We start from the raw sequence: 23,272 nt of genomic DNA, 5'->3' as shown, positions 1-23,272 counted from the left end.
CGATATGTATCATCACTCCAGCCTCAAGGTTAAACATGTTATGCGAGACTATGTCGGTGGCATCCAAGGACGATGAGGTATATTTAGATTTATTTGGTTTCCCGTCAAATCTCGTTAGAAATGAGCCTAACAAGACACAATTCCCCCATGATGTGACCAACAGGCAAATAAAATTCCCCGAGGTTATAGTACTCTGGACCTTCGGCTAATAAATCTTCGCAGGAGAATGCCATGATATGATGAAATGTTTCGTCAAATTCATACTTGATAACAATATATCCTAAAAGATGTCGTCCGGAAGAGCTGCTGGTTGCCAAACAGAAACCAGAACCTCAAATGCCCCTTGTTGCAACGATGCACATTTCCCGCGTCTCAGCCACCAGATAATCTGGGGAGTGCAACAGCACAACAGCCTCGCTAGTCACGCCACATCGCCCCGAAGCAAAACATAAACTCCTCGATGACGATGGTAGCAAAAGAATCACAATTAAGATGGACAAAAAGAATAAGCTGGAGACGCCAAGAATCGAACTCGGGACCTCTTCCATGAATGCGAACACAAGCTTGTAACGCTGATGTTGCTAAGGAAGCATTATACCACTAAACCACATCCCCGTGCTTGTTGATATTCATCGCATGTGCTCGGGATATTAGGGCTGTGCGGAGAATCTGCCGGGATTTAGGGAGTGTCAAGTGCCGTGTAGTGTGGTTTCTTGTGTTAGGTTGTGTCGGATAGAGGTGGTGGCAAACAAAGGGTGGTGGTGGAGCTTGAGGCTACACGTGATAGTGGCACTTCACGTGACAGTGATACTGGATCTGGATTGGCGACCCACTACTCTAGCTTGAGGGAATGCGATTCATCCCTTGGCAGAGCACAAGCCACCTTCACCTCGATTGCGTTGGATTTGCGGCTGCTTGCGTTCCTCGCCTACGCGCAAGCTACCTACTTACCTTACAGCAACAACTGCAGGGCAGTCAGCCATTGGACCAAACTATCATGTACCCGTGTCCTTGATTTCCTTCTGCAGGGCCTTTGCGCGACTCGAAGGACTTCGCGCATGCAGCCAATGGCTCCTCCCACTTCAAGCATGGTGGTGCTGTTGCTTTCCCTGACGCTACTAGCGTTTGCTGGTGCTGCACAAGCCACCGCGGATAGCCTGCCATCATACCACTTTGGCGCGCCCATCTCAGTGGAGTGCCTGAACAGAAGCTCGTAAGTTGCATCTGTGCCCTTGCACAAGCGGCCGTTGTGCGATTCGGATTCTGTGGACAGCGACGTGCAATAGGCTGTGTCGCAAGTCTGTAGATTCATCTATCTAGACGGAAAGCTTCGCTGCAACCATGCACAAGACGGAGCCGCCAAAGAAATGACATCCGTACAACCCCCAGACAGACCCCGCTGACTCGCAGCTTTACAGAGAAACTGGCGAACACATTGAGCTTGCAAACCACGAGCTCCAATGGATTCCCTTCCCAACCTGTAACGAAACGGGCAAGTCCCTCGAGTTCAACTATGGCATCGAGACGGAGCTCAACTGCACGATCCCTATGATTACGGACCCATTCTTCCATCTGCTCGAGTTCTACATTCATTCGGACGCGCCTCTGGCGTGTCGCCTGCCCTCTAGGCCATGGCCTCACGTCGAGGCGGTGGGCGAGAAGCCTTTCAAGATGGAGTACATACCACTTGTCTTTGCGTTGGCCGGCACGCTGCAGCTGTCGCATCTGCACATCAGCACGCACCTCAACGTACTGCTGCACAGCACGCCCAAGCACCACATCCACCCGCACGACAGCGGCGTGCTGGATTCGGGCGCCGCATACAGCACCTCGCCGCTCAGCCACATTACGGGCCCGGCGGCTCAGACCAGGCGGCTCGTTATTGGCGACCCGCTGCCGCTCAGCTTCAGCGTGAGGTGGTTTCCGACCCCGGCCCTACCAAAAACGGAGGGCCATGTCGAATGGCAGGGCATGGGAGGACATGTCTATGCTAGCACCGTGTTTTACGCCATATCTGCGTTCCTGGCGGGAATGACTTGCTCCTGTGTCTATTTCTGGGGCTACGTACTGCCTAAGAGGCTCCGTGGCAGGGCGCTGGGTGGAGCCACACCTTTGGGTCATGGGCTGAACAATGGTGTTGGCAACGGTTGGGGTATGGCTCCAATCAAGAGGGCGATAGACTAAGCGGGTGGTAAAACTGCAATGGGATGTGTGTTAAAATTGTCATGTCAGAGCCATTATACTATCAGGTGTACTAGCCTACATGCATGAGTACCAATTTTCTGTGATTAGACGATCTGCTTGCTGAATCGGGAAGGGCAAAATCTAAAGAGAACCGATCCCATTTCGGTCTGTTTGACTGACTGAATAATAAACGAGCTCTTGCGAAACCGAGCTCTTCTATTGGTCCATGCCTTTGAAGCGACAAAAATCTGCAACAAATTTACTTTGTCTTTTTTGCAATATCAGATGTACTCACGCGGCCGTAAAGACGCAGGTACATGTCGACAAACATAGCAAACGCTGCAGCTGGTGTTAGTCTGCTGTCCACGCACAAAGGAATGACCAAGCCATGCTGTATAGGGGGGAAAAAGTGATCCAGAGAAAGCAAATGAACACTCACGAATAAGCATCCAAGAGCCGTAGATCCCCCCGACGATAAAGTGCTTCTCAGCCATGGTGTACAGCTTCTCATCCCAGTGGTAAACGTCATGGGCGCAGAGCAGGGTGGAGAAGAAGACGTTGAAAGCGTAGACCAGCAAGAGCAGCTCGTCGCCTCCCGAGGTCCCGCGGCCCTTTCTCAACCGCAGCACCGCGTACAAGGACGTCGGGAGCTGAAAGGCCATCTCGATGTAGGTGCAGAGCCGCACCCAGGGCCGCACGGGCACGGGGCTGTGCCACTCGGTGACGATCAGGTCCCTATACGTGGTGACGTATAACTCGTGGATGCGCTGGAGGAAGTACAGCGGGCTGTCGGGGGTCGCGTAGAGCCATTTTGGATAAAAGGGCAGCCCGTCGATCACTGACCGAGTTTTGAGTTGATTTTGTCAGTCTTTTTTTAGTTTTTTTTTTTTTTTTTGGGAAAGCGTGTCTGTAACGATTAGAAAAATATAGCTGAAAAACTCACGGGGTGTGACGATTATCTGCAAGATAAACCACCCTAGCCAGACCTTGTCCACGACGCCGCGAGACTTGAATGTCATATTGCACTGTTTACTTGTTGTCGGTAAACGATTTCTGAGAAAGAAAAGAAAATTGGTCAGAAAGTGCAAAAAATGTAGTTATTCCGGCAAGATCGGGGCATCTTTGGCTTTTATCATCAGGGAAGGGTTAATTGACAGTTGCAGCACGCCCCCAGCTGCGCAGACCCTTGTCCCTCTGAAAGAACTGTAAACTTCGGCTGATTGCGGGGAATTCATCCACCCTGGTCGCCTCAGGGTGCGAAGGGTGCATGCAACCAAAGAAGACGACAGTTGTAAAGAACTGCCCGTGGCGTTGTATAGTCAATCATCTTTATTATTTGAATATAATGTATAAATATCGAGGAATTACCGAGTCTCTTCTCGTAATGGCCATTAATTCGTCTACCTGCAGAGCAACTCTAAGCTTACATAACCTTCCATCCTGTATTGCAGACCTTGCTTCATTTTTGTTGACCACCAAGACTACCTACCTACCTACCTCGTTACCATGTCAATGGCGATCTTCCTGTATCCATTTGTGAGCGCCGTAGGAGCTTACAAGATAGGCAGGCATCCTTGATCGGACTGCCAGGGTGATTCGCTTTGCTGACAGGCACAGTACAGTGGGTGTTCAAATGTACCTACACCATCAAAGCAATCATCAACTACCACAGACAGCCCCCCTCCCTCCCTCCCTCCCCACCCAGCTGTGCCACGCCAGTCAAAAGTCCTTTATGATGGTGGGTAGCACCCGACGCTGGGTAGGCACGGCTCCGCCACCCGTGCTTGGATCTGTGTTTAAATAATTGGAAGGAGCCTGTCCGGCCTGCATTTCAGTGAACGTTGTTTTCCCCAGTCCTTTCAGGCTCTAAAATTGAAGGCACAGTGTTCCATACCGGCACCATACTTGTCATGACCACGCCGCAAAACGATCTATTTGCACGGGCCCGTGATGATTTCTTATCAACCCTTACTCCGCAGGAACAGGCCCAGATATCCTCGTGTTCGTCAATCGAAGATGTCCTAGAAAGCATACGGGGCCTTCAGAGCCTCACCAAGGTCAAGCGTCGCGTCAACCCTTGTATGAAAAAGGTGAAAGCGCTGGGGGATAATCTTGCTCCCTACTTTCACATTCTCGAAATATTTTGCGGTTCGAATCCAGAATGGGCCAATATCGTACTTGGCGCCCTGCGCCTTGTACTCCAGGTATAAAGCTTAGTCTTTAATATTTCCTCTTCAACTGTGAAAATACCTGCGGCACTGTCTCTCGATCAAATTTGTTTCTAAGACTGCCGGTGAAAAATAGCTCGCGAGCCAATTCGTGACTTTCTTCGAGAAATTGTGCGACACTGTGGAAGCTCTCAACGCAAAATTACCTCGCTATAAAGAACTCTATGATTCTCTATCCCAAGTTGGAGCGACTCCAATCAGCAGCAGATTGCGAGATTCGCTTTCCGAGATATACTGCCTACTTTTCGAATTCTTTTCTGCTGTTGGGAGAGTATTCTCCAAAAAAGATGGCAGTAGGTCTTTATCTCTGGCCATACCACAATTCGCCTGCTCACCAGAGTTTGACTTCATCGCAGGGGTTAGGAAAACATCAGCTGTTGTGGCCAGCCTCATGTGGAAACCGTTCGATGCCAGGTTTGAGGTCACGCTCGCCAAGATCACTATGCACGCGGACATTGTTCGACATGAATTGCAATTTGCCCACCTAGGAGACCTTCGAGATGCATTCGATACTGAAGCTGTGGAGATGAGCAGAAAACATCATGAGTCTATTGCAATGCTCGAAAATCTTTCAGATGACCAGAAGCTTCAAGCTCGAGGTGCGCCCCACTAACACCACGATGATGTTGTGCTTCTGCTCACGAGAATATCATAGTGGCTTTTCGCGAATCCGTCATACGTTGGCTAGACACACCAGAATACAAGAACACCTTCGAGGATGCCTGCCAGGAGAAGACAGAAGGCACGAACGAATGGCTTTTCGAGGATCCTAACTTCGCTCGCTGGTATGATGATGACAATTACGAACCGATACATAAAGGGCAGCCGAGCCCTAGGCAGCATCCGGCATCTCTCCTCTGGATTAACGGTGGGTCTATCTAACACCAAAGCCTACTCATTTAATAACTTCTATCGCTGATTTCATCAAGGCAAACCTGGCTCTGGGAAAACTGTACTGGCTTGTTCTGTCGTGGAAGTATTGAGCAAAGGTGATGCATCTAACTCGAACGAGCCTCCGCCGGTTGTCTGTTATTACTTCTTTTCCCACAAGCCGATGGGAAAGAACACCCTTTTCGACTTTCTTCGCGCAACTGCAGTCCAGATATTCCATGCTTTCAACAAGCTGGAGAAGATTACTGACCTTTTTGCGTTCGCTCTCCAATCATGGCAGACCAGCGGTCCAGCGTCTAAGGCCGAGCTACTGGAGATAATATCCCAATGCCTTTCGTATCTGCCAAATCTTCACTGCGTTATTGACGGAGTCGATGAGTGCACCGAGAATGAAGCTCTCATAACGCAGATAGCGCAATGGTGCAGATACTCACCACTGAAAGCCGTCCTGCTCAGCAGACCCAACATCGAAACTCTTCGCCGTTCAGTTCGACAAGACTGCCAAGTACAGCTGACAAGTCATTTTGTTGAGAGTGACATACTTTTGTATGTTGAGCTCGCTGTCAGCGAGCTCTTTGAACAGGGGCTACTTCCCGAAGACATGCAGAAGAGCAGTGTCATATCACATCTAACCCAAAGAGCAGAAGGCATGTTCTTATGGGTCCGTCTGATGGTTTCATACCTGAGCTCACCCGGGATGACTCGGTCGGAAAGACGTTCCATAATCATGGAACGTGCGTGTGAGGGCTTGGATGGCCTCGACAGCATCTACGTCCGGATTCAGAAGCGCATAGAATCGTTGAATGCCCACAGCCTAGCTCTTGCTCGTCGAGCTCTCGTGTGGGTCGCCCACACCCATTTGTCGTCCTCGGAGTTGAAGGAGGCACTTTATCCCGATGGTTGGGACTTGGAAGACCACAACCTGCAGCGATTTGATCACGCGCTGATGGTTGTTTGCTGTGGCTTACTCGAGAAAGACATCACTGGCCGCTTTCAATTTATTCATCTGACGGCCCTTGATTTTGCACAACAAGGAAGCCATCGTTACCAGGTTGCTGCTCTAACCCCTGGGCCGGCTTGTGCAAAAGCAATGATCGTGGATAGGTGCCTTTCATACCTGATGACAGATATTCCGGCCCAACCTCTCTCTGGAAGCATGCGTCAGAGAGCTGAAGTCTCTGCACTAAAACAAAGATGGCCGCTATTGGAATTTGCTACTTTCAACTGGATCTCCCTTTGTCTAAGTTCTCTGAAGACCTATGAAGATAAACATGGCTCTTGGGACGAGGTTGCAAACATGATTCGAAATTCCATGGACTTTCTAGAGCAACAGCTCAGAATTATGACCTGGATCGAGGTTCTCTACACATATGAGGGCAGCACAGTCAGGCTCACATCTTCAGTACGAGATGCTATTTGGATGCCAAGTATTGGCTACGGGATAGAGCCAGGCCAACAGAACGATCTTGTCTCCTTGATTAAAGAGTTGATCGACGACCTGATCTCCATCGATGGTTCTTGGGGCAATACTCTGCGAGAGAATCCAGCGGAGATCTGGGGTGATGTAGCTGTCTTTGCCAAGAGCAGGTTTTTGAAGTATACGGGAGCAGGTGCCATGGAGTCTCTGGCACCCAGGCTCGAGAAAGAAGAAGAAGAAGAAGAAGCAGGACATACTTTGATCAGCACGGATACACCTGTATTTTCCATATCCGTCAGCTCTGCCGATGCTGCTACGCTTGGGGTTCTGAGCATATTTCCCAATAAGTAGGTGCCACGACTTAACAGCATGTCCCCAGTTGACGCTTCTGTTTAAGGACTGGGAGCTAACAACTAGTCTTTAGGGCTTTCTTCAAAGGCTGGCAAGATAGGACTGACATTCCATGGCATCCAAGCTCGAAGAAATGGTCGCCAGAATGGGGTTTGTGGTCAGGCACTTCGCCGCCTTCAGCCCCAAGGACATCTAGCGATCTCGCAATCGCCAGCTCCGGATGGCTTGCCACATACGAAGCTTTCAGTGTAGGCGAGTCGAGGAGTGAAAGCAAAATTATTGTTGCTATTCCGTTGGATGCAGACGACATTGCAGCGTGTCTTCGACAAAGTCTCGGATTTTCAGCGGGAGCCTGGAAATGTTCTTTCCCTCTTACCATCGCCCCAGGACTGGACAAGATCTCAATCCTCAACAATATTATACGTATCGATGCTCAGAGAGGAACATACATATCACAACGTATTCCCTCAGAGTCTCATCCTCAGCTCCAACTCGCTTGGAACCCGGAGACCATATTTAGCATTCGTTACTCCTACCAAATATACTGGAGTGCGGATTCACGCTACATAGCCTTCACGGATAACGGTATTCGACACCAAACCTTCTTGGGGCTATTTTCGAGTGGGCCACTTGAGGAAGGGCTCAAGCTTGTCAATTTTGTCACGATGGCTGTACCGCGTGAGGTGGCGCTAAGTAATTGTACCTTTCATCGGACAGCGCCGCTGTTCTTGTATCAAAGCAACAATTTCATTTTTCTTTGGGAAATTGGAAAAGGTATGTTTTGTATCGTTTTCACGGGCTCCCATCTGTTGTCGGTCACTAACTTGGCGAAAGTCGGATCAATGCCCATCTGCTTCCACAAAGTTCCCTCATGGCGAGATTTCATCGGCTATCTACAAATTGAAGCAAAAATCTGCTTCTCGGCTTGTGGGAAATATATCACCATCACTCATCATGGGCGGCCATGGCCCGAATTGATGCAAGTCCCCGCTGAATTGCTTGGCCAGCAACACAGATTGGGCAAGCGACCTTGGGACGACGGAGACGGTGCGGTAGAATCAAAGAAAAGATCAAAAACGGCAGAGATTGGCAGCAAAGAGACGACTTTAGCTTTTGCAAAGCTCCCTGCAGTCATCTCCGCCGCCGTTGATGTACACCAGGACTCAGCAGCCGGGATCAGCGCAACAATGCTGCAAAACAATAGCACTCGAGAGCTGACCATTTTAAATGGGGATACGGAGCTCACGCGCACGATCTCGGTTGCCAAGCTCCCCGAAACAATCCAGATGAGGTCCGCATCATCGATTGTTTGGCTTCCGTCACAAATTGGACCGAACTCAAATGCCCAATGCAGACTGATCATCACCTCCAAGCCGGAGGAAGCCTACTGTAGTGACGAACCTGCCGCAGCAAGCCATCTACCCATGGTGGTCAGGAAGGATGTTAGGGCACTCGAAGTTAAGGAGTATCCGTTTCGATTGAGGGATTCTGCACATGAAGACGGCCATAGCCCCGATAGCTAGGTCTGGCTCTCTTGATCGACTTCTTGGAGGCAACAAGTTTCTTGGGTAAAAGTAGACGAGATCCGTGCTTGGAAAAGCGAGGAACTCTGTACATTACTAATATTCTCACGAGTCCTCCTTTCCCTTCCTAACTCGCTTTCGTTGCCTAGCATTGTCTAACTCGGGTCTCAAGATAGCATGCTATCTAGAACATAAGCTCAAATCAATAACATACATGTGCTTTGTTAGGGGTACGATTAACCCGGTTTCTGGTTTGCAAGAGCCGGGCTGATGGCCTGCTAAAAGCTGACTTTTCTTGACACATCATAACTATTGTGGGAATGGATAGGTAGTTTACTGCTTGCCCTGGAGGTATCAAGGGCTTCCTTCTATTCTTGAGCACAAGTGAGGGACTAGGAACAATCGTATTTCTCAACAGTCAAGCTATAGAAAGAAGCTTGCGCGACTCGACAAGTCTGGGATCCTGGGTCTGGTCTGCTTGCGATTGTCGTCGATGCAATGACTGCACTTGGATCGCATTTTTGGCTCTCCAAAATTGAACTTAATTACAATGGGTGAGTATATGCATCAAACTAGAGCTGACCCATCGATACGTATTCATTCCCTCGTGGTCTGTGGATTAAGACGGCCAAGGGCAAGACCAAGAGTTGCATTGGATATGCCCTGCACTACGACGAACCGCCCCGCGGTACGAGCGGGAATATGCCTGTATCCACGAACAAGAAAGTCACCGAGGCAGCCTTTCATCTTGTTCCACCTTGTTCACCGAGTTTTCCAGATTCTTTGTGGGGGATCTTCAGCTCATGATTATCGGTGAGGCCGTGTCTTGAATGCTGAATGACTAACAACTCCATCATGTGTAGTTTATAATTAGCCAAAGACCGCCACCCAGCCCGCACAGGACTTAATGCGAGGAAAGTATGTAATTAGTTGGGTTGGAAGACTTTTTTTTATATTGTGAATGGCTTGGAACTTCCTCACCTCTCTCACACAACAAAGTCCCTATCATCATATATTCATCGCTGTTTCGTTGAACAATCTACCTGTCACTCGGCGAACCTATTGAGAATTGCACAGACAAAAAAGTTTCATTATGAAGACCACAACTATATTCCATGCGCTCAGCGGCCTTGCGCTCATGACGACTGGCACTTTGGCGGCCAACTGCTATATTGTAAAACAATGGAAACCTGCCAAATCAACTTTGACGCATGCCTATTACCGAGCGCCGGGCGACACGTTCCACCTGCATCAGCATCTATGCACATCCACGGAACGATGCAAAATCACATGCCATAATATGGACGAGAAGGAGTGGGCAGTCGTCGGCCAATTCAACGAAGGAGGCAAAGAAGTTCCAAAGGTCCATGGGAAGGATCAATGGACGGTTTGGGACCCCAAGAAACGAGCACAGGTAGGTTCCATGTCCACGTTCGTAGCAAATGACTGACTACCTATGACTATACCCCGGGGTACTAATAATGCTTCTTATTTTCTAGGCTATCCTCGCGCAACCGGAGTTGCGGGATCGATTTCCCGAGACGTGGGCTTCGGCAGCTGAAGTTAACAAGAAGCTACAGCAAGGCCGAAAGTTGCAGTAACAGGTTTCCGGTAAATTGGCCTCACAAGCCGCGACTCCAACATAGACATGTGGCAAGGGAACCTACCTTGACAGCTTATAACGGCTGCATAGGTAGGGTAGCCCGCCGAGGAATTCAGTATAGCCGCGCGAGTTGGTAAATTTTTGTTATTAGCCCATAATTTTGTTTTTATCTAGAACTAGTCGAGACCCATTCCACCCTCCGTTGTTTATCGTACCTGAGAAACGCATACATGATCACACCAAAAACTTATCAATGTCATCGTGACAATGTTTGCTGAGGAATTCTGCATTTTTATACGAGCTGGTAAGGGAGCTGACTGTTAGCAGAACCCCACACTGAATGGCCCCGTCATCTTTGGGCTTCAAATAGAGGGGCGAACCCAAGTTCCAACTCTACATTCCTCCCTGCGCAAGTCACATCCAACGCCGCCCTCCATGTCTGTCCATCTGAAAGAGCTTCTCTGCAATCGTTTGTGGGTCCACAACCCACTGATATACGGCGCGATCCTATTTTACGAGGACGGAAAAGGAAGGGTAAGTCGCTCACCCCCACCCCCCCTGGTCTCACTTTTCTCATCCACAAAAAAACAGTGAGCTGAAGCAGTGACGAGCCGCTTTACTGCAAACTCTCAAGCTCTCTATAGAGGTGGGGGTGAAAAACATGCTCGATGCCCAATTCACATGGCGCGAGTTGCTGTCGACTCGACAGGCCGAGGAGCAAGCCGAGCAGGACTCGGCGGCGACGACAACGACGACGCCTTTGTGCTTCAAGATCGAGGTCACGCTGCTCAGGCCAGAGAACGTCCCGGGGACCGCCGCTTACGTGCATGAGACCATGTACAGCGACCGCATCTACGACCCGAGGACGTTTGAGATTGGCCTGGAGCAGGGGCGGTGGGAGATCAAACAACCAGAGACCAGTGTCATCACCAACAAGTCGACGCCGTACGCCCGGCGGCTCACATTTGAGCCCTCCATCTTCCCCGGGGCTGGGAACTTCAAAAAGGGTGAGCCCCGCAGGCTCCTGCGCCTGTACCGGTTTGATGAGTGGAAATCGTTTTATAGCGAAGAAATAAGGGGCTGAGTGTTAAAGTCATTCGACAGCGTTTGGATAGGCGCTTTGCAGCATTTATCAGCACCATGAGTCTTTGTCGGGAAACCAGCAGAATGGCTGTAACGGGAAGGGGTTGGAAAGACCGCCATTCAGCCTTGTTTGCGAAAATAGGACTGTTTGGAGCCCGTTGTGGCTCCTACTCGAGAGTGAGACTGCTTTTCACCCGAACATGGCGAAAGCGTGGTGGCGTACTGGCCCGTAGCAGTTGATGTTTGACCCAGCTTCCCTAAATTGGGTGCGAGGCAGAAATCCATCAGGCCCCAAAACGCGTCAACCACAAACAATGTCATTCGTTCGGGTCGTAGATGGCATCCCTGGCTCGTCTAGGCCAGGCCTGATATAACTTGTCCAAAACTGTTCGCCAAGAAGCGGCATCAAACATCAAACCATGATCCTTGGATAGGCATCGGGCTGGCTAGCACACTCAGGCATCTCCCATCCATCAACTGCCGTGCCTCGTGTTTCTCGCGTGGGCCTTTCCAGAGGCACCCCTGAGCACCTCGAAGTCATACATATATACTCCTGCATGTGCTGTCTTTGTGAAAGCAACACCGCTGCAAGAATTGGCAAAATCCGTGCCACTAACTTTCCTGGTGTTTACGGTCTAGTCACTTGCAAAGATGGACACAGACCGAAAAAAAATATTGTTGTTGGTTGTCGACATGCTTTCCCCTAAATATGAGACCGGATGCGGGAAGCTGGAGAGGCACCAGCGGACTTGCAAAACCCACCAAATGGAGCGGAGGGCTGCTATTCCCAAAGTTTAAAAATAATATACTGTAAGGGAATGAGATTGGCTACTTGCTCCTTTGGAGAGTCTTTTAGGGACGGGAGGAGCTGTACGAGGCACACGACGAGGAAATCGGCGACTCCGGGACCGGGATCCATGGCGCAAAAAGTGCGCAAAACTAGGTGCCTATTTATATAAGACCAACTGTTGGACCACCGAGTCGTACAGCATGTAAAAAAACACAGACGGCCCATTTTTAAATATATTCGATTTATACTATAATTAGTTATTTACGTCTGTAAGCTCTTGGACTCCTATAAGCAAGCGCAAGCAATTTATTTTTCGTCTCCTTTTTTTTAAAATTGAAGTTATGCCCTATGTATTCTATGTATGTTGGAACAATACGAGAGCGGGATATGCTTGCAGTATATTGATTACAGATCCGGGCCCGAGTTAAACCATCCACGCTACCTCCGGACCTCATACTCATGGACGGCAGCCCCGGGTCCCGGATTTATGATACGAGGGGGATAGACTCGACTATATAAGACGGTATCTTGCACCACATCGTCGTGCCACTTGTAAGAGTTGAAGACAGAGCCACGAACAGCGCTCTTTATTTGTGCAGCTTAACCCGTTTTATAATTTGTTACAGTTAATCGACGAATAATAAACAGAATTGTTTGATCCATTCAAAAAAAAGTCCGTTCAAACCCCTTCCTTTAAAAACTATTTTCTGTTACCCTACACAGCTGCGACATATTTTGCTTTTGCCTTGGGCCTTTGCGCCGTGCCTGCCTCTGCCGGCCCTCCCCACGGTACAAAAGAAACAGAAACCAGCGCAAAACGGTGCAGTGTCAAGACGTTTTGCCGCGATCATCGGCAAAACAGTCACATCGAAACAATACTCCCCGGGAAAACTTTCAAAAGACGAGATATCGATCATCGAGATCACGCTTTTACACTTAACGGCAATTGTCGGTTTCCGGAGAAGCCTTCTACTGTATTTCTAAGCGGCTGCGTTCTGAGGGCATGGGACGCAGCTTCGCCGGAAACAGAAGAAGCCGTAAAAGACGCCCTGTACAATCAAAATGGATGGAGCCTTTACCGGCCTCCTCGCAGCTGGTAATAGGCCGGGGAAGGAGCGGAAAGTACCTGTGGAGAGCGAGACGCTGGTGCAAACAAAACTTGATTCTTGACGTGGGTACACTCTTTGGATAGTCCCAGAGCAATTTGACAAGAGATTCTGTCATGAACAAGTGCCGGTCTTGGCCGGCCTGCATGTGTGGATGGAAGAAGCGATAGTATCAATAGAAAATGTTAAATGGTGTCTTTGTGCTCATCTAGGATGAAAGACATATATAGATGCCCCTGAAGACCAGCAGAACGCGAAAGAACCTAGGCTTCCCTTATGCCAACGGCCCGGCCGGGGGATTTGCTGTTGCTATTTGTCACATCAGGCGCAAACTTATCTCTGCTGTATTATGTCGATTCCAAGGCTCTAGATACACTCTACATCGTCTCTAGCCTTGGTCGTTTGAAAGCAGCGCTACCCTTTGAAGTTTGGCCTACCAGAAGTTCAGTTCGTCCCTTCCGTTCACTGCGTGGCAAAAGATGCATGCTGTTCGCGTTCGCGGGCGCCTTGTGGGAAAGTGGAGTCGCGGATGTCAATGCCCCTGTAACTGTGTCAAGGCGACCAGGCGGTAAAGATGAGCAATTCCTAGGTACCTACCTACCTAGCCATCAGCAACCAAAAACCAACCGCGCACCAAATCTTGCACCAAATTCTCCAATTTGGAAGCTGGTACGGTGAAGCAGCCATCAACCTGGGATAAAGCATTTGCGAATCGCGATCGCTGCACCCAAGTCGCTGGACCGAAGATCCAGTTCGACTGCAATAATGACATGATAACATAAACCACCACTATACTGCGCTACCTACAGCACGTCCCTTGGACAAAGGTCGCAGCGGAGAGACTCGCAACCATCAGGTTCATAGGAATCAAAGAGAGAAAGGCAGGCCAGAATCAGATATTCGATCGCTAAATTGCCATTTAACAAGGATGCAATGCCCGCTGAACCGGGTGTGCGTGCGGCCTCCGACAGAATGGTGATCTTGGCACATCACAGCCGCTCAATCAGATCGTCGGGTGTGCCGCAGAGCTGCTTACACATAGTTATGCACCTGATGCAGTGGGCCAGCCAGAGAACTCAGCCTCACCAACAGAGAGCGAGATTGGCGACCAGGAAAGAGGGGTCTCGACGATAATCGAAGTCGGCTAGGGGTTATTTCGACCAACACATGGCCGCCTTCTCGCACATATTTGTTTTCCACACTCGCGCGCGACACTAGCCCTCATTTCCGCCGATATAGCGACTGCGATGCTTCCATGGATATCAGCGCAGGCTCCTCAAAACGGATAAATTCGGGCTCATCTCGTTCAGCTGTTGCCAAGAGGCCAAAGGAAGTCGATTCCATTAATCGGCACTGGCAGCAAGGTACGCTCGTTGCGCGAGTTCAAGCCACATCGGACGGCCATGGGCTGTTTTGACTGGTGACATTACAATCTCGCTTATACTGACTGCCTGCGTTGAAGATGACCCTATTGATCCGCCCGAGCGCCCGAAAACGAGAAATGACTTTGAGATAGTCATTATCTGCGCTCTCACCCTCGAGACCGACGCTGTTGAGGGCCTAGACGTCCTCCCAGATTGCAGGTGGTACGCAGATGGGGTCAGGGGATACGGCAAAGCAAACGGCGATCCCAATACCTATTCTACAGGCTATATCGCCGGCCATAATGTCGTTCTGGCGCACATGCCTGAAATGGGCAAGGCCAACGCGGCGGCCGTGGCATCTAATTGCCGCATGAGCTTTCCGAACATCCGCCTGGCACTTGTAGTCGGTGTTTGCGGGGCGGTTCCCTTCAGGATCGGCGAGGGAAACCTCAAAGAAGAGGTTGTACTGGGTGATGTTATCATCAGCCATGGAGTTGTTCAATACGACCTTGGCGCCCAGCTACCCGACCGCTTCGAACAAAAGGATACGCTGCTGGCGAGGTTGGCTAGGCCTGCCCCCGAACTTCGCGGCTTCATGGCCAAGCTGAAAAGCCATCGCGTACAGCAAAGGCTAGAGTGTAATACTTTACGATGCCTCGAGGCTCTTCAGACGAGAAGCTACCTGGCTGCTCAGTACCCTGGAACCAACCAAGACAGACTGTTCAGGGCGACATATGAACACATTACCGAGAAGATGCCATGCTCGGAGGCCGGGTGTAACGATGAACTACTGCCCCGGAACCGTCTTAGTCAGGACAACCCCAAGCCTGCGGTTCACTTTGGCCTGATTGCTTCGGGAGACGCAGTGATGAAGTCCGGGAAACACCGTGACAAGATCGTACAGAAGGCTCAAGATGTTGTCGCTTTTGAGATGGAGAGCGCCGGCGTCTGGGATGTCTACCCATGCGTGGTGATCAAGGGCGCTTGCGACTACTGTGACAGCCACAAGGCAGGAGAGTGGCAGCCGTATGCTGCTGCCGCGGCCGCGGCTTGCTTGAGAGCCTTCTTGGAGGAATGGGTCCCTTCCTCGCATAACGGTGCGTAGTTAACTATTGGGCGACCAAAATGCAATGGTGAAACCAGACTCTGATGTTAGACACACCTTCAAAGATTTCAGAGATTTTACAGACATTTCACAAGTGCAAACACCACCACCGCTGGAAGCTTGTGGAGCAGAGCCAGCACACAACGGCTCAAGCCTTGACAGAGACATCACACAGAAGCTGATTGAGCGACTATACTTTGACCGTATCGACGATCGCTTGACAAATCTTCGAGCCGCCCAAAGCAATACTTGTCGTTGGTTTTACAATACACCCAAATATCTCGCCTGGCGCGACACATCAATTCCATCACTTCATAGCGGCTTCCTCTGGATAAAAGGCAACCCTGGCACCGGCAAATCCACATTGATGAAGCTGCTTTTTGAGGAGGCAAGGGCCAAGGCAAGACATGATCCATCAAAGATCACGTTGTCTTTCTTCTTCTTGGCACGAGGTACTATCGAGGAGAAGTCGACGCAAGGTCTCTATCGCTCTCTTCTTTATCAGCTCTTTGAGAAGGCAAAAGACCTTGAAAGCTCCCTGGAGTGGATGACCTCTAGCGGTGCCAGAGGCATTGCGGACAACGGGTGGAACGAGGAGGCTCTGAAGCAGACATTCGACCATGCTGTATCCGAGCTCCAGGATCGCTCCTTGACAATATTTGTTGACGCCCTGGACGAGTGTGACAAGAGTCAAGCTGTCAACATGGTTGGATTTTTTGAGGACTTGTGTGAGCGAGCCAGGGAATCAAATATCCGACTGAAGATTTGTTTCTCCAGTCGGTATTACCCGGATATCCGTACCGAGGAAGAAAACCAAGTTGCGCTCGAAGCTGAAGAAGGACATGACGAGGACATCAAGAAGTACATCAAGGCGGCACTCAAAATTGGCGGTAGAAAGCAGATTGAATCCCTTCGACTTGAGGTTTTCAATAAATCGTCTGGTATTTTCCTTTGGGTCGTCTTAGTACTCGAGCTTCTCGTCAATGGGAATGATATCTCTGTTCAAGCCATGAGCAAGCGGCTTAGAGCGCTACCGCCCGGACTTGATGATTTGTTTGAGAAGATTATCACACGAGACGGAGAGAATCTTGAACAACTGAGAGTCTGCCTAAAAGTTATACTCTTTGCTGAGCGAGCTCTCAAGCCACAGGAACTCTACTTCGCTGTCCAGCTGGGTCTCGGCATTGACAAGTCAGGCTACTGGGATCATGAAGACGTCCAGTTGGACCAGATGAAAATCTTCGTGAGGACCTCATCCAAAGGCTTGGCAGAGGTCACACGAAACAAGGCTTGCGAAGTCCAGTTCATCCACGAATCAATCAGGGGCTACTTGATGGGCAGTTACAGTGAGCAGTGGTCCGGATATTCAGAAAACCTTGAGGGCAATTGTCAACTTTTTCTGAGGGATCTGTGCTTGGTTCAGTTGAACGCTCCTATCTCGGAACTCATCCATATACCGGAAGTCTACCGTCTATCAAGGGATACGTCAGGGCGCCAGGTAGCATCCAGTCAACTGAGGTCGAAGCTGAACCTGAAATTCCCGCTCTTTGAGTACTCGATCCTCAAGGTGCTTTACCACGCCAATCGCGCCCAACGAAGCGGCATGGACCAAGCGTTGTTCCTCCGAGATTTCCCCCTGAAACGCTGGGTGATGATAACCAATGCCCTTGAGAAACGCACCATTCGGCTGTACTCAGATTCAGTCAGCCTTGTGTACATCCTTGCCGAGGGAAATCTGGCGAGCCTTATACAAGCTATACAAGCTCATGTCCAACCCGCGTCATATTTCAATGTTCAGTGCGAGCGATACGGGCCAGCTATCTTCGCTGCATTAGCTTGCAGGAGTCAAGAGGCCGCTCTTGAAATGTTGACAGACCCCAGAATCTGGACCAAGCTTCCATTAGGCATGTCGTGCGAAGTATTATTGACAGAACATTGCAAGGCCGTAGTGAAAGAGAATAACCTAGGCCTTCAATTCGTCTTCTCAATCCGAAAACATATATTTGGCCACCTCGGAATCTCGGGTGAGGTGATTGCTCAAGCCTACATCCTTTCAGGCGCGGATGCGGCGACCAGGTTCAGAGATCCCGATATTTCTGCATACGAAGACTTTATGAAGCTCCTCCCTGTCCAGGGCTCCGGACTCGATGCACCACCGGTTGGACTGTGGTGGCCAGCCTCGTGTGGCTACATTCTTTTACTGCAGCAGATGCTAAAAGCAGGCGCCGACGTCAATGAGATCTATCCTGGCAGAGAAACACCTTTATACTCAGCAGCTTTCGGTGCCCATGCTGCGGCTGTGCGGCTACTGCTCGACGCAGGGGCTGACGTCGATACAACAGACGATCTTGGCGCCACGGTACTGTCGCGGGTCGCGAAAATGACAGGACGAAGCATAATCATACAGCAACTACTTGACGCAGGCGCCGAGATAGATTCAACGGATCACCAGGGTCGGACACCCTTATCATGGGCTGCATTTCACGGGCACAAGGACAATATAAAACTGCTACTTGACGCAGGCGCCGAAATAAATTCAACCGATAACCATGGTCGGACGCCCTTTTTTGGCTGCAGGTAGCGGCCGTTTCCTGAACGTCGAGTTGCTACTTGAGAGCGGTGCGAACAAGCACTTGAGGGACATCGATGGGGAAACGGCGGCAATGCGCGCCAAAATATATGGGCATGATGACATTGCGAAGCTGCTACTACTCGGATAGCATGATAGCGAATTCCGGAAGATTGCTCTGGCTGTGTTGGTGACCTCTGTTCAAGCTACCCGGCGTGTATCTTAATCTATCTTGCGAACATGATCAAAAGTGTGAAAGCTTGCAAATGCCACCAGAACCCCAAAAATGGTAAAGTAGTCGTGATTAGTAACGTCAACATCGTGCCTGAGCTCGTTGAGCGTCCAGTATAGTCTGCATATGATGAAAGCTCTGGGTGTTTTACGTACTGCTCGAGATCAATGAACCAACCATGTTTCCTGCTATGAAAAGCTCCTCTTGCTGCTAAAAGTGTTATACTGCCCGTCACCGAAGCATGTGAATTCCTCCGGTAACATGTTAGCGAAGGCCATTCTTTTTTTAGTCAAAGACCCTTTCTGAAACTAACAAAGAAGAAGGCGAGGCTCTGTTTGTCTCAAGAGCAGTTGTCACATAAATTGGACGCTGTCGCTGCTCAATAAAACACACACGCACATGAGAGGGAACAGCAAATGACTGGACCTTTATGTCATGTTATACTACAACTTTATGTGACGGGAGCTGGCGGGTTTCAAAATACGGGTAGACAATAGCCAGAAGCCTAGTGATTCGAGGTTTATTTTAGATCTTTTCTTACTCTTGTTCCTCTGATGATAATTCGGAGGGTGTTATATGAAGACAGTTGACGGCAGGCTTCAATACGGGTACGGGCTGCAATTCATAGTCGAAATGTCCTCTCTCGATTGTCTTGTAAGGGCGAATTAGCTAGAACCGCGTAGCATGAAAACCATCATTGCTACGAAGTCACTTGTTTTACCGCTTGGCGGGCCTCTAACCCCTGAGCCAGAACCATCTAGGCAGACAGTTTGTGCCATCTTTTGCTGCCATTGTTGAATGGTCATAGGATATATAGCTTCGAGAAAGACAAACTGATGTCCAGACGTTGGACAAGAAAGACCCTTTGGGGATAGAGTCAAAAAGAAGGCAAGTATGCCGTGATTCATGACTTTTAGCAGGGTGTAGATCAACGCTGGCCATAGGATGATCATTTGCACCCAACGAGGACGCATATAGCTGTGAATAGCCGTCTATGATGTAGAGCACAATAGCAGCGTCACGGCCAACCGCTTTTATGGTGGATGTTGGTAATCGAGCGCACACATTTCACGCAACTGCTATGTTCAAGTATTCCTGTTTTTGTGTTTCATTGACTTCGTATTGTAGGCATGCTATCGACGTCACTTCGAAGATTCATCATCCAGTCCATCCTCACAATGCCCATCTCTCATGTCTCGTCTCGAGGCGTTCGTTGAAGTCGTTCCGTTTACTCTGCAGAGAGATATGATGGTCAGTGGCAAGTCAAACACGCATGGAGTAACTCGATGGTCTTTTAATGGTCACTCACGCCAGTGGAAGCTGCCGTTCTCGTTGCCGATCCTCTCGGCGAGGTTGATATCGGCATCGTGAACGTTGCCCTCGGAGTCGCGAAGGCGAGCACCTGTTTGTGGGTTGTCAAGTCAACAATAAAGCTCGTCATCTACCCACCCTGCCATGAATATCGGCTGTAATAGGTGAGACCGTGGTCCAGACGTACGGAGGATAGGCTGGCCATCGCCCTCCATGTTGAAGCTGATGTCCTCAGCGCTCTCGGCGAAGTTGGATCCACCCCACTCGAAGCGACCTAAACCAGGCGAGAAAACGTTAGTAACAGGCATGCTGAGAGCATCAGGTTGTTATCAAGACGATGTACTTACCCTCGTTGTTGCCAATGTAGTCTTGAGTAACGCAATATGATATTAGTAACCAGTTTGCCGGTCAGGTCTTCGATATATCGTAGGCGAGACCACTCACCGTTCAGGTCACAGCTGCAGTCGCACATGTCACCATCTCCGTTGCGAAGCATGGCGTAGAGGGTGGAGCCCTTGTGCGCGAAATACAAGTCAGCTTGTGTGTGTTTGACTGATGACAGGCGCAAGGGAGACATACCTCGACCCTGATGTTTTCAGCGGAGCCCTGGAAAGACATTTTGAGTAGTTTTGTGTTTTGGCTGTTCAGTTTCTGGTTAGCTTTCGGTTGGTTTCAGTGGTGAGGTGAAATATCAGAGTTGGGCAAGAGAAAAAAGGGTGAGGTGCTGGTTGGTAGAGGAGAGCTGTTTAAGTATTAGGGAACAAGACAGCCTGGAGTACACTGACTCACCGAGAAAGTTGATTGAAGTTTGGAAGGATTGAATTGTAGAAGAGAGAAGTCTTTTGATCTGAAAGTGATGGGGTGAGGTCCTTATAAAGTGAGAGACAGCGCGGGGTTGGAAGCAGACGCGGGCTCTTATACGATGCTGCCCTCAGCTAGACCCACCTTGTCTTGCATGGAAACGGCAGGCACCTCAGGCAGGTAAGTTGATAATTACGTGGTAGGGAGACGTCTATTCGGCCGTGACTTTGTTCTCAGAAAGCCTTGACCAAGGGGGTTGAGCAAGTGGATGCGGGCTGGGGGACCCTTCTCCACGTACCATGTACAAACAAGGGCAAGTATGGACGGACAGGGACCTACTTGCCTCCCTTGGGAGGTACCTCAGCTGCGGAGCACTCTACAGTACTACCGGTACCTCACCAGGGCTACCTACCGGCCTGCAAGACTTGCATTGGTTCAACCCTGCGTGGCTGATACTAACCTAACTCACATGGAGTAGTCTGGCCCCGAGCTCCAGCACCATCGAAGATACCGAGAACCGGGGGTTGCCTCATCTTTCTATGCACTTGGCGAGCAAGGCAAGCAAACGACTCACTCACAGCCCATTGCATTTAGGGCACAAGGTGGAGTGCAGGCAATCTGGTTTCTTGGCTTTGATCCAAGGTTAGGTTTGTACCAGCCAGGATTTAGCTGCGTCTGAGGCGTAGTCTTTCCATGGTGTTCTGCCGTCTGATATACAGTGATGCCTCATGCTGCTGTAGCGCCCCCGCACCAATCGCTGGGTTGGAGCTCATTGTCCTAGTTCTGGATACTCACTAGAGGCAATTACTAATTCTCATAGTGCCGTCCACCTAGGTCATTGACTGAGTTTGGGCATACCGACGCAAGTAATCAAAAATAACCATACAGGCCACGGTGTGCAAGTTCAGCGAGTACCGGACAGCATAGAAAGGTTAGTTTGTAACGTGGTAAACAAACCCCTATTTTTGAAGCAGAACCAAACCCCACCGTTGAAAACGCGGCCAGACCCGTCAAGGTGTTCCCGATCCGCCGATAACAGAGAGCTCATCCCTGTCCTGAGCTCCATCTGAGAGGGATGTCCCACCTTTGCCTGCTAGGGCCAACATGGATGAGGGGTAGCTCTTGAGTGTAGCTTTTGCCTCCAAACTGCATCACCTATTCATTCATTCTACAGTATTGTAGAAAGGATGGAAGCCACCAGCTTCACTCGTGTAGCTTCAGATTCAGTCGACCTTGATGACTCGTCCAATCAATTCATACGGAGATATTCAACTACCTTACCTACCTTACCTAGGTATCTTAGTCAATGTCTTACGTGCGACGTTTTGTTCGAATACACTGATGCACCCAGAACATACTGGATTGGGCAATCATGCGCAAATTCCAAGAGAATTCCGTTTGGAGTGGAGGACGCGCAATCCTTCTACTCGGGCTGTCGATTCAAACTTGCACCCGGGAGGCCGCCCTTCTCCGCTTTGATTCAGTACTGTATATCGAGCGCGAGATATTGTCCAATCCCATCTCCAGTTTAACCGTTGGTGTTCCCATTTTGCATGCGCCCCCACCGTCCTCCTCACTCGGCGTCTCGCCTGAACATCAATATTTGGGGAATTTGTAGCCTTTGGAACAATCAGACACCCCACGAGCTTGCTTCTCCTGTGGGCTTGGCTTGCAGACGTGGCCAAAACTATGCGTGCCCACGTTGTGAAGCGATTCGCCGGCACAGAGTTGTCACAACGCTACCGAACCGTTACGGAGGGGCATGGATGACGACGCTCCCCAATATCAAACTGATGAGTGTGTGAATGTGTGTGTGTGTGTGTGTGTTTGTGTGTGCGTAAAGTCTGCTGATATGCAAAGTATGTTGGATATGAGTAGTAGCTATTATTATACAAGCTAGGGTGCCAGGTTATTACTCCGTAACCACGAAGTAGCACATATAGTTCGTTGCTCAAAGACACACCGAACCCCGCCGCAATCATGTTTGGCCCTGCTTCAAGCAGTCAAGCGTGCCTGGAAGGCTGCCCCGCGCTAACGGAAACAGACCCCTGGACCCCTGAAATGCTCCGCATGGTGGGGTAATCGATCCATTTGTTGCTTGCTTTGCTTGTAGACAAGCCAGTCGAACATGTTGCAGACGGTTGGAAGCTCGCAGTAATTACGGTTCCATTGCCAAGCGGAATAGACAACTCACACTACAGGTGGCGTCCCGCTCCTCCGTCTGGTCTGGAACCGGGATAACGAACGACAAGTGTTCTAAAAATCACAAGAGACGATGCACATCTGCATTATCTGTAGTCTCCTGAAGCGCCCAGAAACTTCTCTCGATTGCTTGAACGGGCGGCCTCTGAGACTAAGGCGACTGGGAGAAAAGTCAATTCACCAATTAACCGAGGCACCCTCCATAGCCCCAACAGCCACTTCCACAATTGTCTTGTTTGATGCAGACGTCGTGACGCTACAATATGTGGCACACGTACGTGATTATACATTACATGGCTTGATGGCAACCCGCTGCAGGTTTTGCATGACTTGAGCGTTGCCGAGATGCCGGGATCTTTGTCAACGTTCCACTTGAGCTGAATTGTACATGTGGCGATACTTGGCCCGATGGAACTGTTGCATATCCTCATCTCCATTCGAGCATCTGCACTTACTACTGGAGGGGGCAGTTCTAGTTCTATCCTTAGCGACAGCGAGACTGCGAGGACTTG

At 49.9% G+C, this 23,272-nt stretch overlaps 8 protein-coding genes and 1 non-coding gene across 9 annotated transcripts; 6 read left to right on the top strand and 3 right to left on the bottom strand.

Annotated features, from left to right (window-relative positions):
* Positions 1–511: 511 nt before the first annotated feature.
* Positions 512–615, bottom strand: MGG_20145. Its single transcript has one exon. It is a non-coding gene; the product is annotated as a tRNA-Ala (tRNA).
* Positions 616–872: 257 nt separating this feature from the next.
* On the top strand, positions 873–2,419 carry MGG_04919 (uncharacterized protein). Its single transcript, XM_003712362.1, has 2 exons — positions 873–1,213; positions 1,419–2,419. The coding sequence occupies exons 1-2, from the start codon at positions 1,059–1,061 to the stop codon at positions 2,182–2,184; spliced, it is 921 nt and encodes a 306-aa protein (XP_003712410.1). The 5' UTR covers positions 873–1,058; the 3' UTR covers positions 2,185–2,419.
* MGG_04918 (uncharacterized protein) lies at positions 2,142–3,388 on the bottom strand. Its single transcript, XM_003712361.1, has 3 exons — positions 3,128–3,388; positions 2,624–3,022; positions 2,142–2,523 (listed from the first exon to the last, which is right to left on the bottom strand). The coding sequence occupies exons 1-3, from the start codon at positions 3,201–3,203 to the stop codon at positions 2,444–2,446; spliced, it is 555 nt and encodes a 184-aa protein (XP_003712409.1). The 5' UTR covers positions 3,204–3,388; the 3' UTR covers positions 2,142–2,443.
* Positions 3,389–3,997: 609 nt separating this feature from the next.
* Positions 3,998–9,536, top strand: MGG_04917 (uncharacterized protein). The gene is made up of 8 exons (XM_003712360.1): positions 3,998–4,388; positions 4,489–4,705; positions 4,769–5,011; positions 5,068–5,280; positions 5,342–7,067; positions 7,145–7,845; positions 7,906–9,148; positions 9,458–9,536. Exons 1-7 carry the CDS (start codon positions 4,095–4,097, stop codon positions 8,592–8,594), a joined length of 4,083 nt encoding a protein of 1,360 aa, XP_003712408.1. The 5' UTR covers positions 3,998–4,094; the 3' UTR covers positions 8,595–9,148; positions 9,458–9,536.
* A 358-nt stretch (positions 9,537–9,894) lies between these two features.
* On the top strand, positions 9,895–10,195 carry MGG_04916 (uncharacterized protein; the record flags this gene model as incomplete). The annotated part of the gene is made up of 2 exons (XM_003712359.1): positions 9,895–10,008; positions 10,094–10,195. The coding sequence occupies 2 exons, from the start codon at positions 9,895–9,897 to the stop codon at positions 10,193–10,195; spliced, it is 216 nt and encodes a 71-aa protein (XP_003712407.1).
* Positions 10,196–10,598: 403 nt separating this feature from the next.
* On the top strand, positions 10,599–12,323 carry MGG_04915 (uncharacterized protein). Its single transcript, XM_003712358.1, has 2 exons — positions 10,599–10,731; positions 10,789–12,323. The coding sequence occupies exon 2, from the start codon at positions 10,859–10,861 to the stop codon at positions 11,279–11,281; it is 423 nt and encodes a 140-aa protein (XP_003712406.1). The 5' UTR covers positions 10,599–10,731; positions 10,789–10,858; the 3' UTR covers positions 11,282–12,323.
* Positions 12,324–13,132: 809 nt separating this feature from the next.
* On the top strand, positions 13,133–15,645 carry MGG_16826 (uncharacterized protein; the record flags this gene model as incomplete). The annotated part of the gene is made up of 5 exons (XM_003712357.1): positions 13,133–13,192; positions 13,444–13,765; positions 13,986–14,127; positions 14,236–14,540; positions 14,639–15,645. The coding sequence occupies 5 exons, from the start codon at positions 13,133–13,135 to the stop codon at positions 15,643–15,645; spliced, it is 1,836 nt and encodes a 611-aa protein (XP_003712405.1).
* A 367-nt stretch (positions 15,646–16,012) lies between these two features.
* Positions 16,013–18,226, top strand: MGG_16825 (uncharacterized protein; the record flags this gene model as incomplete). The annotated part of the gene is made up of 1 exon (XM_003712356.1): positions 16,013–18,226. The coding sequence occupies one exon, from the start codon at positions 16,013–16,015 to the stop codon at positions 18,224–18,226; it is 2,214 nt and encodes a 737-aa protein (XP_003712404.1).
* A 1,267-nt stretch (positions 18,227–19,493) lies between these two features.
* Positions 19,494–20,644, bottom strand: MGG_04913 (uncharacterized protein). Its single transcript, XM_003712355.1, has 7 exons — positions 20,547–20,644; positions 20,337–20,397; positions 20,202–20,271; positions 20,105–20,125; positions 19,945–20,031; positions 19,756–19,848; positions 19,494–19,679 (listed from the first exon to the last, which is right to left on the bottom strand). The coding sequence occupies exons 2-7, from the start codon at positions 20,373–20,375 to the stop codon at positions 19,675–19,677; spliced, it is 315 nt and encodes a 104-aa protein (XP_003712403.1). The 5' UTR covers positions 20,376–20,397; positions 20,547–20,644; the 3' UTR covers positions 19,494–19,674.
* Positions 20,645–23,272: the final 2,628 nt, after the last annotated feature.

Source organism: Pyricularia oryzae, chromosome 3, assembly GCF_000002495.2.
Source record: "Pyricularia oryzae 70-15 chromosome 3, whole genome shotgun sequence".
Lineage (NCBI taxonomy): Eukaryota > Fungi > Ascomycota > Sordariomycetes > Magnaporthales > Pyriculariaceae > Pyricularia > Pyricularia oryzae.
The sequence above is the reverse complement of the archived record's forward strand: the minus strand, read 5'-3'. Positions and strand labels throughout refer to the sequence as shown.

Bases quoted from the DNA above. Each gene is read 5' to 3' on its own strand.
- MGG_04919 (XM_003712362.1), top strand. From the start codon at position 1,059: ATGCAGCCAATGGCTCCTCCCACTTCAAGCATGGTGGTGCTGTTGCTT. The intron at 1,214-1,418 runs GTAAGTTGCATC...GCAGCTTTACAG, and splicing joins GAGTGCCTGAACAGAAGCTC to AGAAACTGGCGAACACATTG.
- MGG_04918 (XM_003712361.1), bottom strand. From the start codon at position 3,203: ATGACATTCAAGTCTCGCGGCGTCGTGGACAAGGTCTGGCTAGGGTGG. The intron at 3,023-3,127 runs GTGAGTTTTTCA...AAACTCGGTCAG, and splicing joins GCAGATAATCGTCACACCCC to TGATCGACGGGCTGCCCTTT. The intron at 2,524-2,623 runs GTGAGTGTTCAT...CACCAGCTGCAG, and splicing joins CGGCTCTTGGATGCTTATTC to CGTTTGCTATGTTTGTCGAC.
- MGG_04917 (XM_003712360.1), top strand. From the start codon at position 4,095: ATGACCACGCCGCAAAACGATCTATTTGCACGGGCCCGTGATGATTTC. The intron at 5,281-5,341 runs GTGGGTCTATCT...GATTTCATCAAG, and splicing joins ATCTCTCCTCTGGATTAACG to GCAAACCTGGCTCTGGGAAA. The intron at 7,846-7,905 runs GTATGTTTTGTA...ACTTGGCGAAAG, and splicing joins TCTTTGGGAAATTGGAAAAG to TCGGATCAATGCCCATCTGC.
- MGG_04915 (XM_003712358.1), top strand. From the start codon at position 10,859: ATGCTCGATGCCCAATTCACATGGCGCGAGTTGCTGTCGACTCGACAG.
- MGG_04913 (XM_003712355.1), bottom strand. From the start codon at position 20,375: ATGTCTTTCCAGGGCTCCGCTGAAAACATCAGGGTCGAG. The intron at 20,126-20,201 runs GTGAGTGGTCTC...GCGTTACTCAAG, and splicing joins CTGCAGCTGTGACCTGAACG to ACTACATTGGCAACAACGAG. The intron at 19,849-19,944 runs GTACGTCTGGAC...ACCCACAAACAG, and splicing joins CGATGGCCAGCCTATCCTCC to GTGCTCGCCTTCGCGACTCC.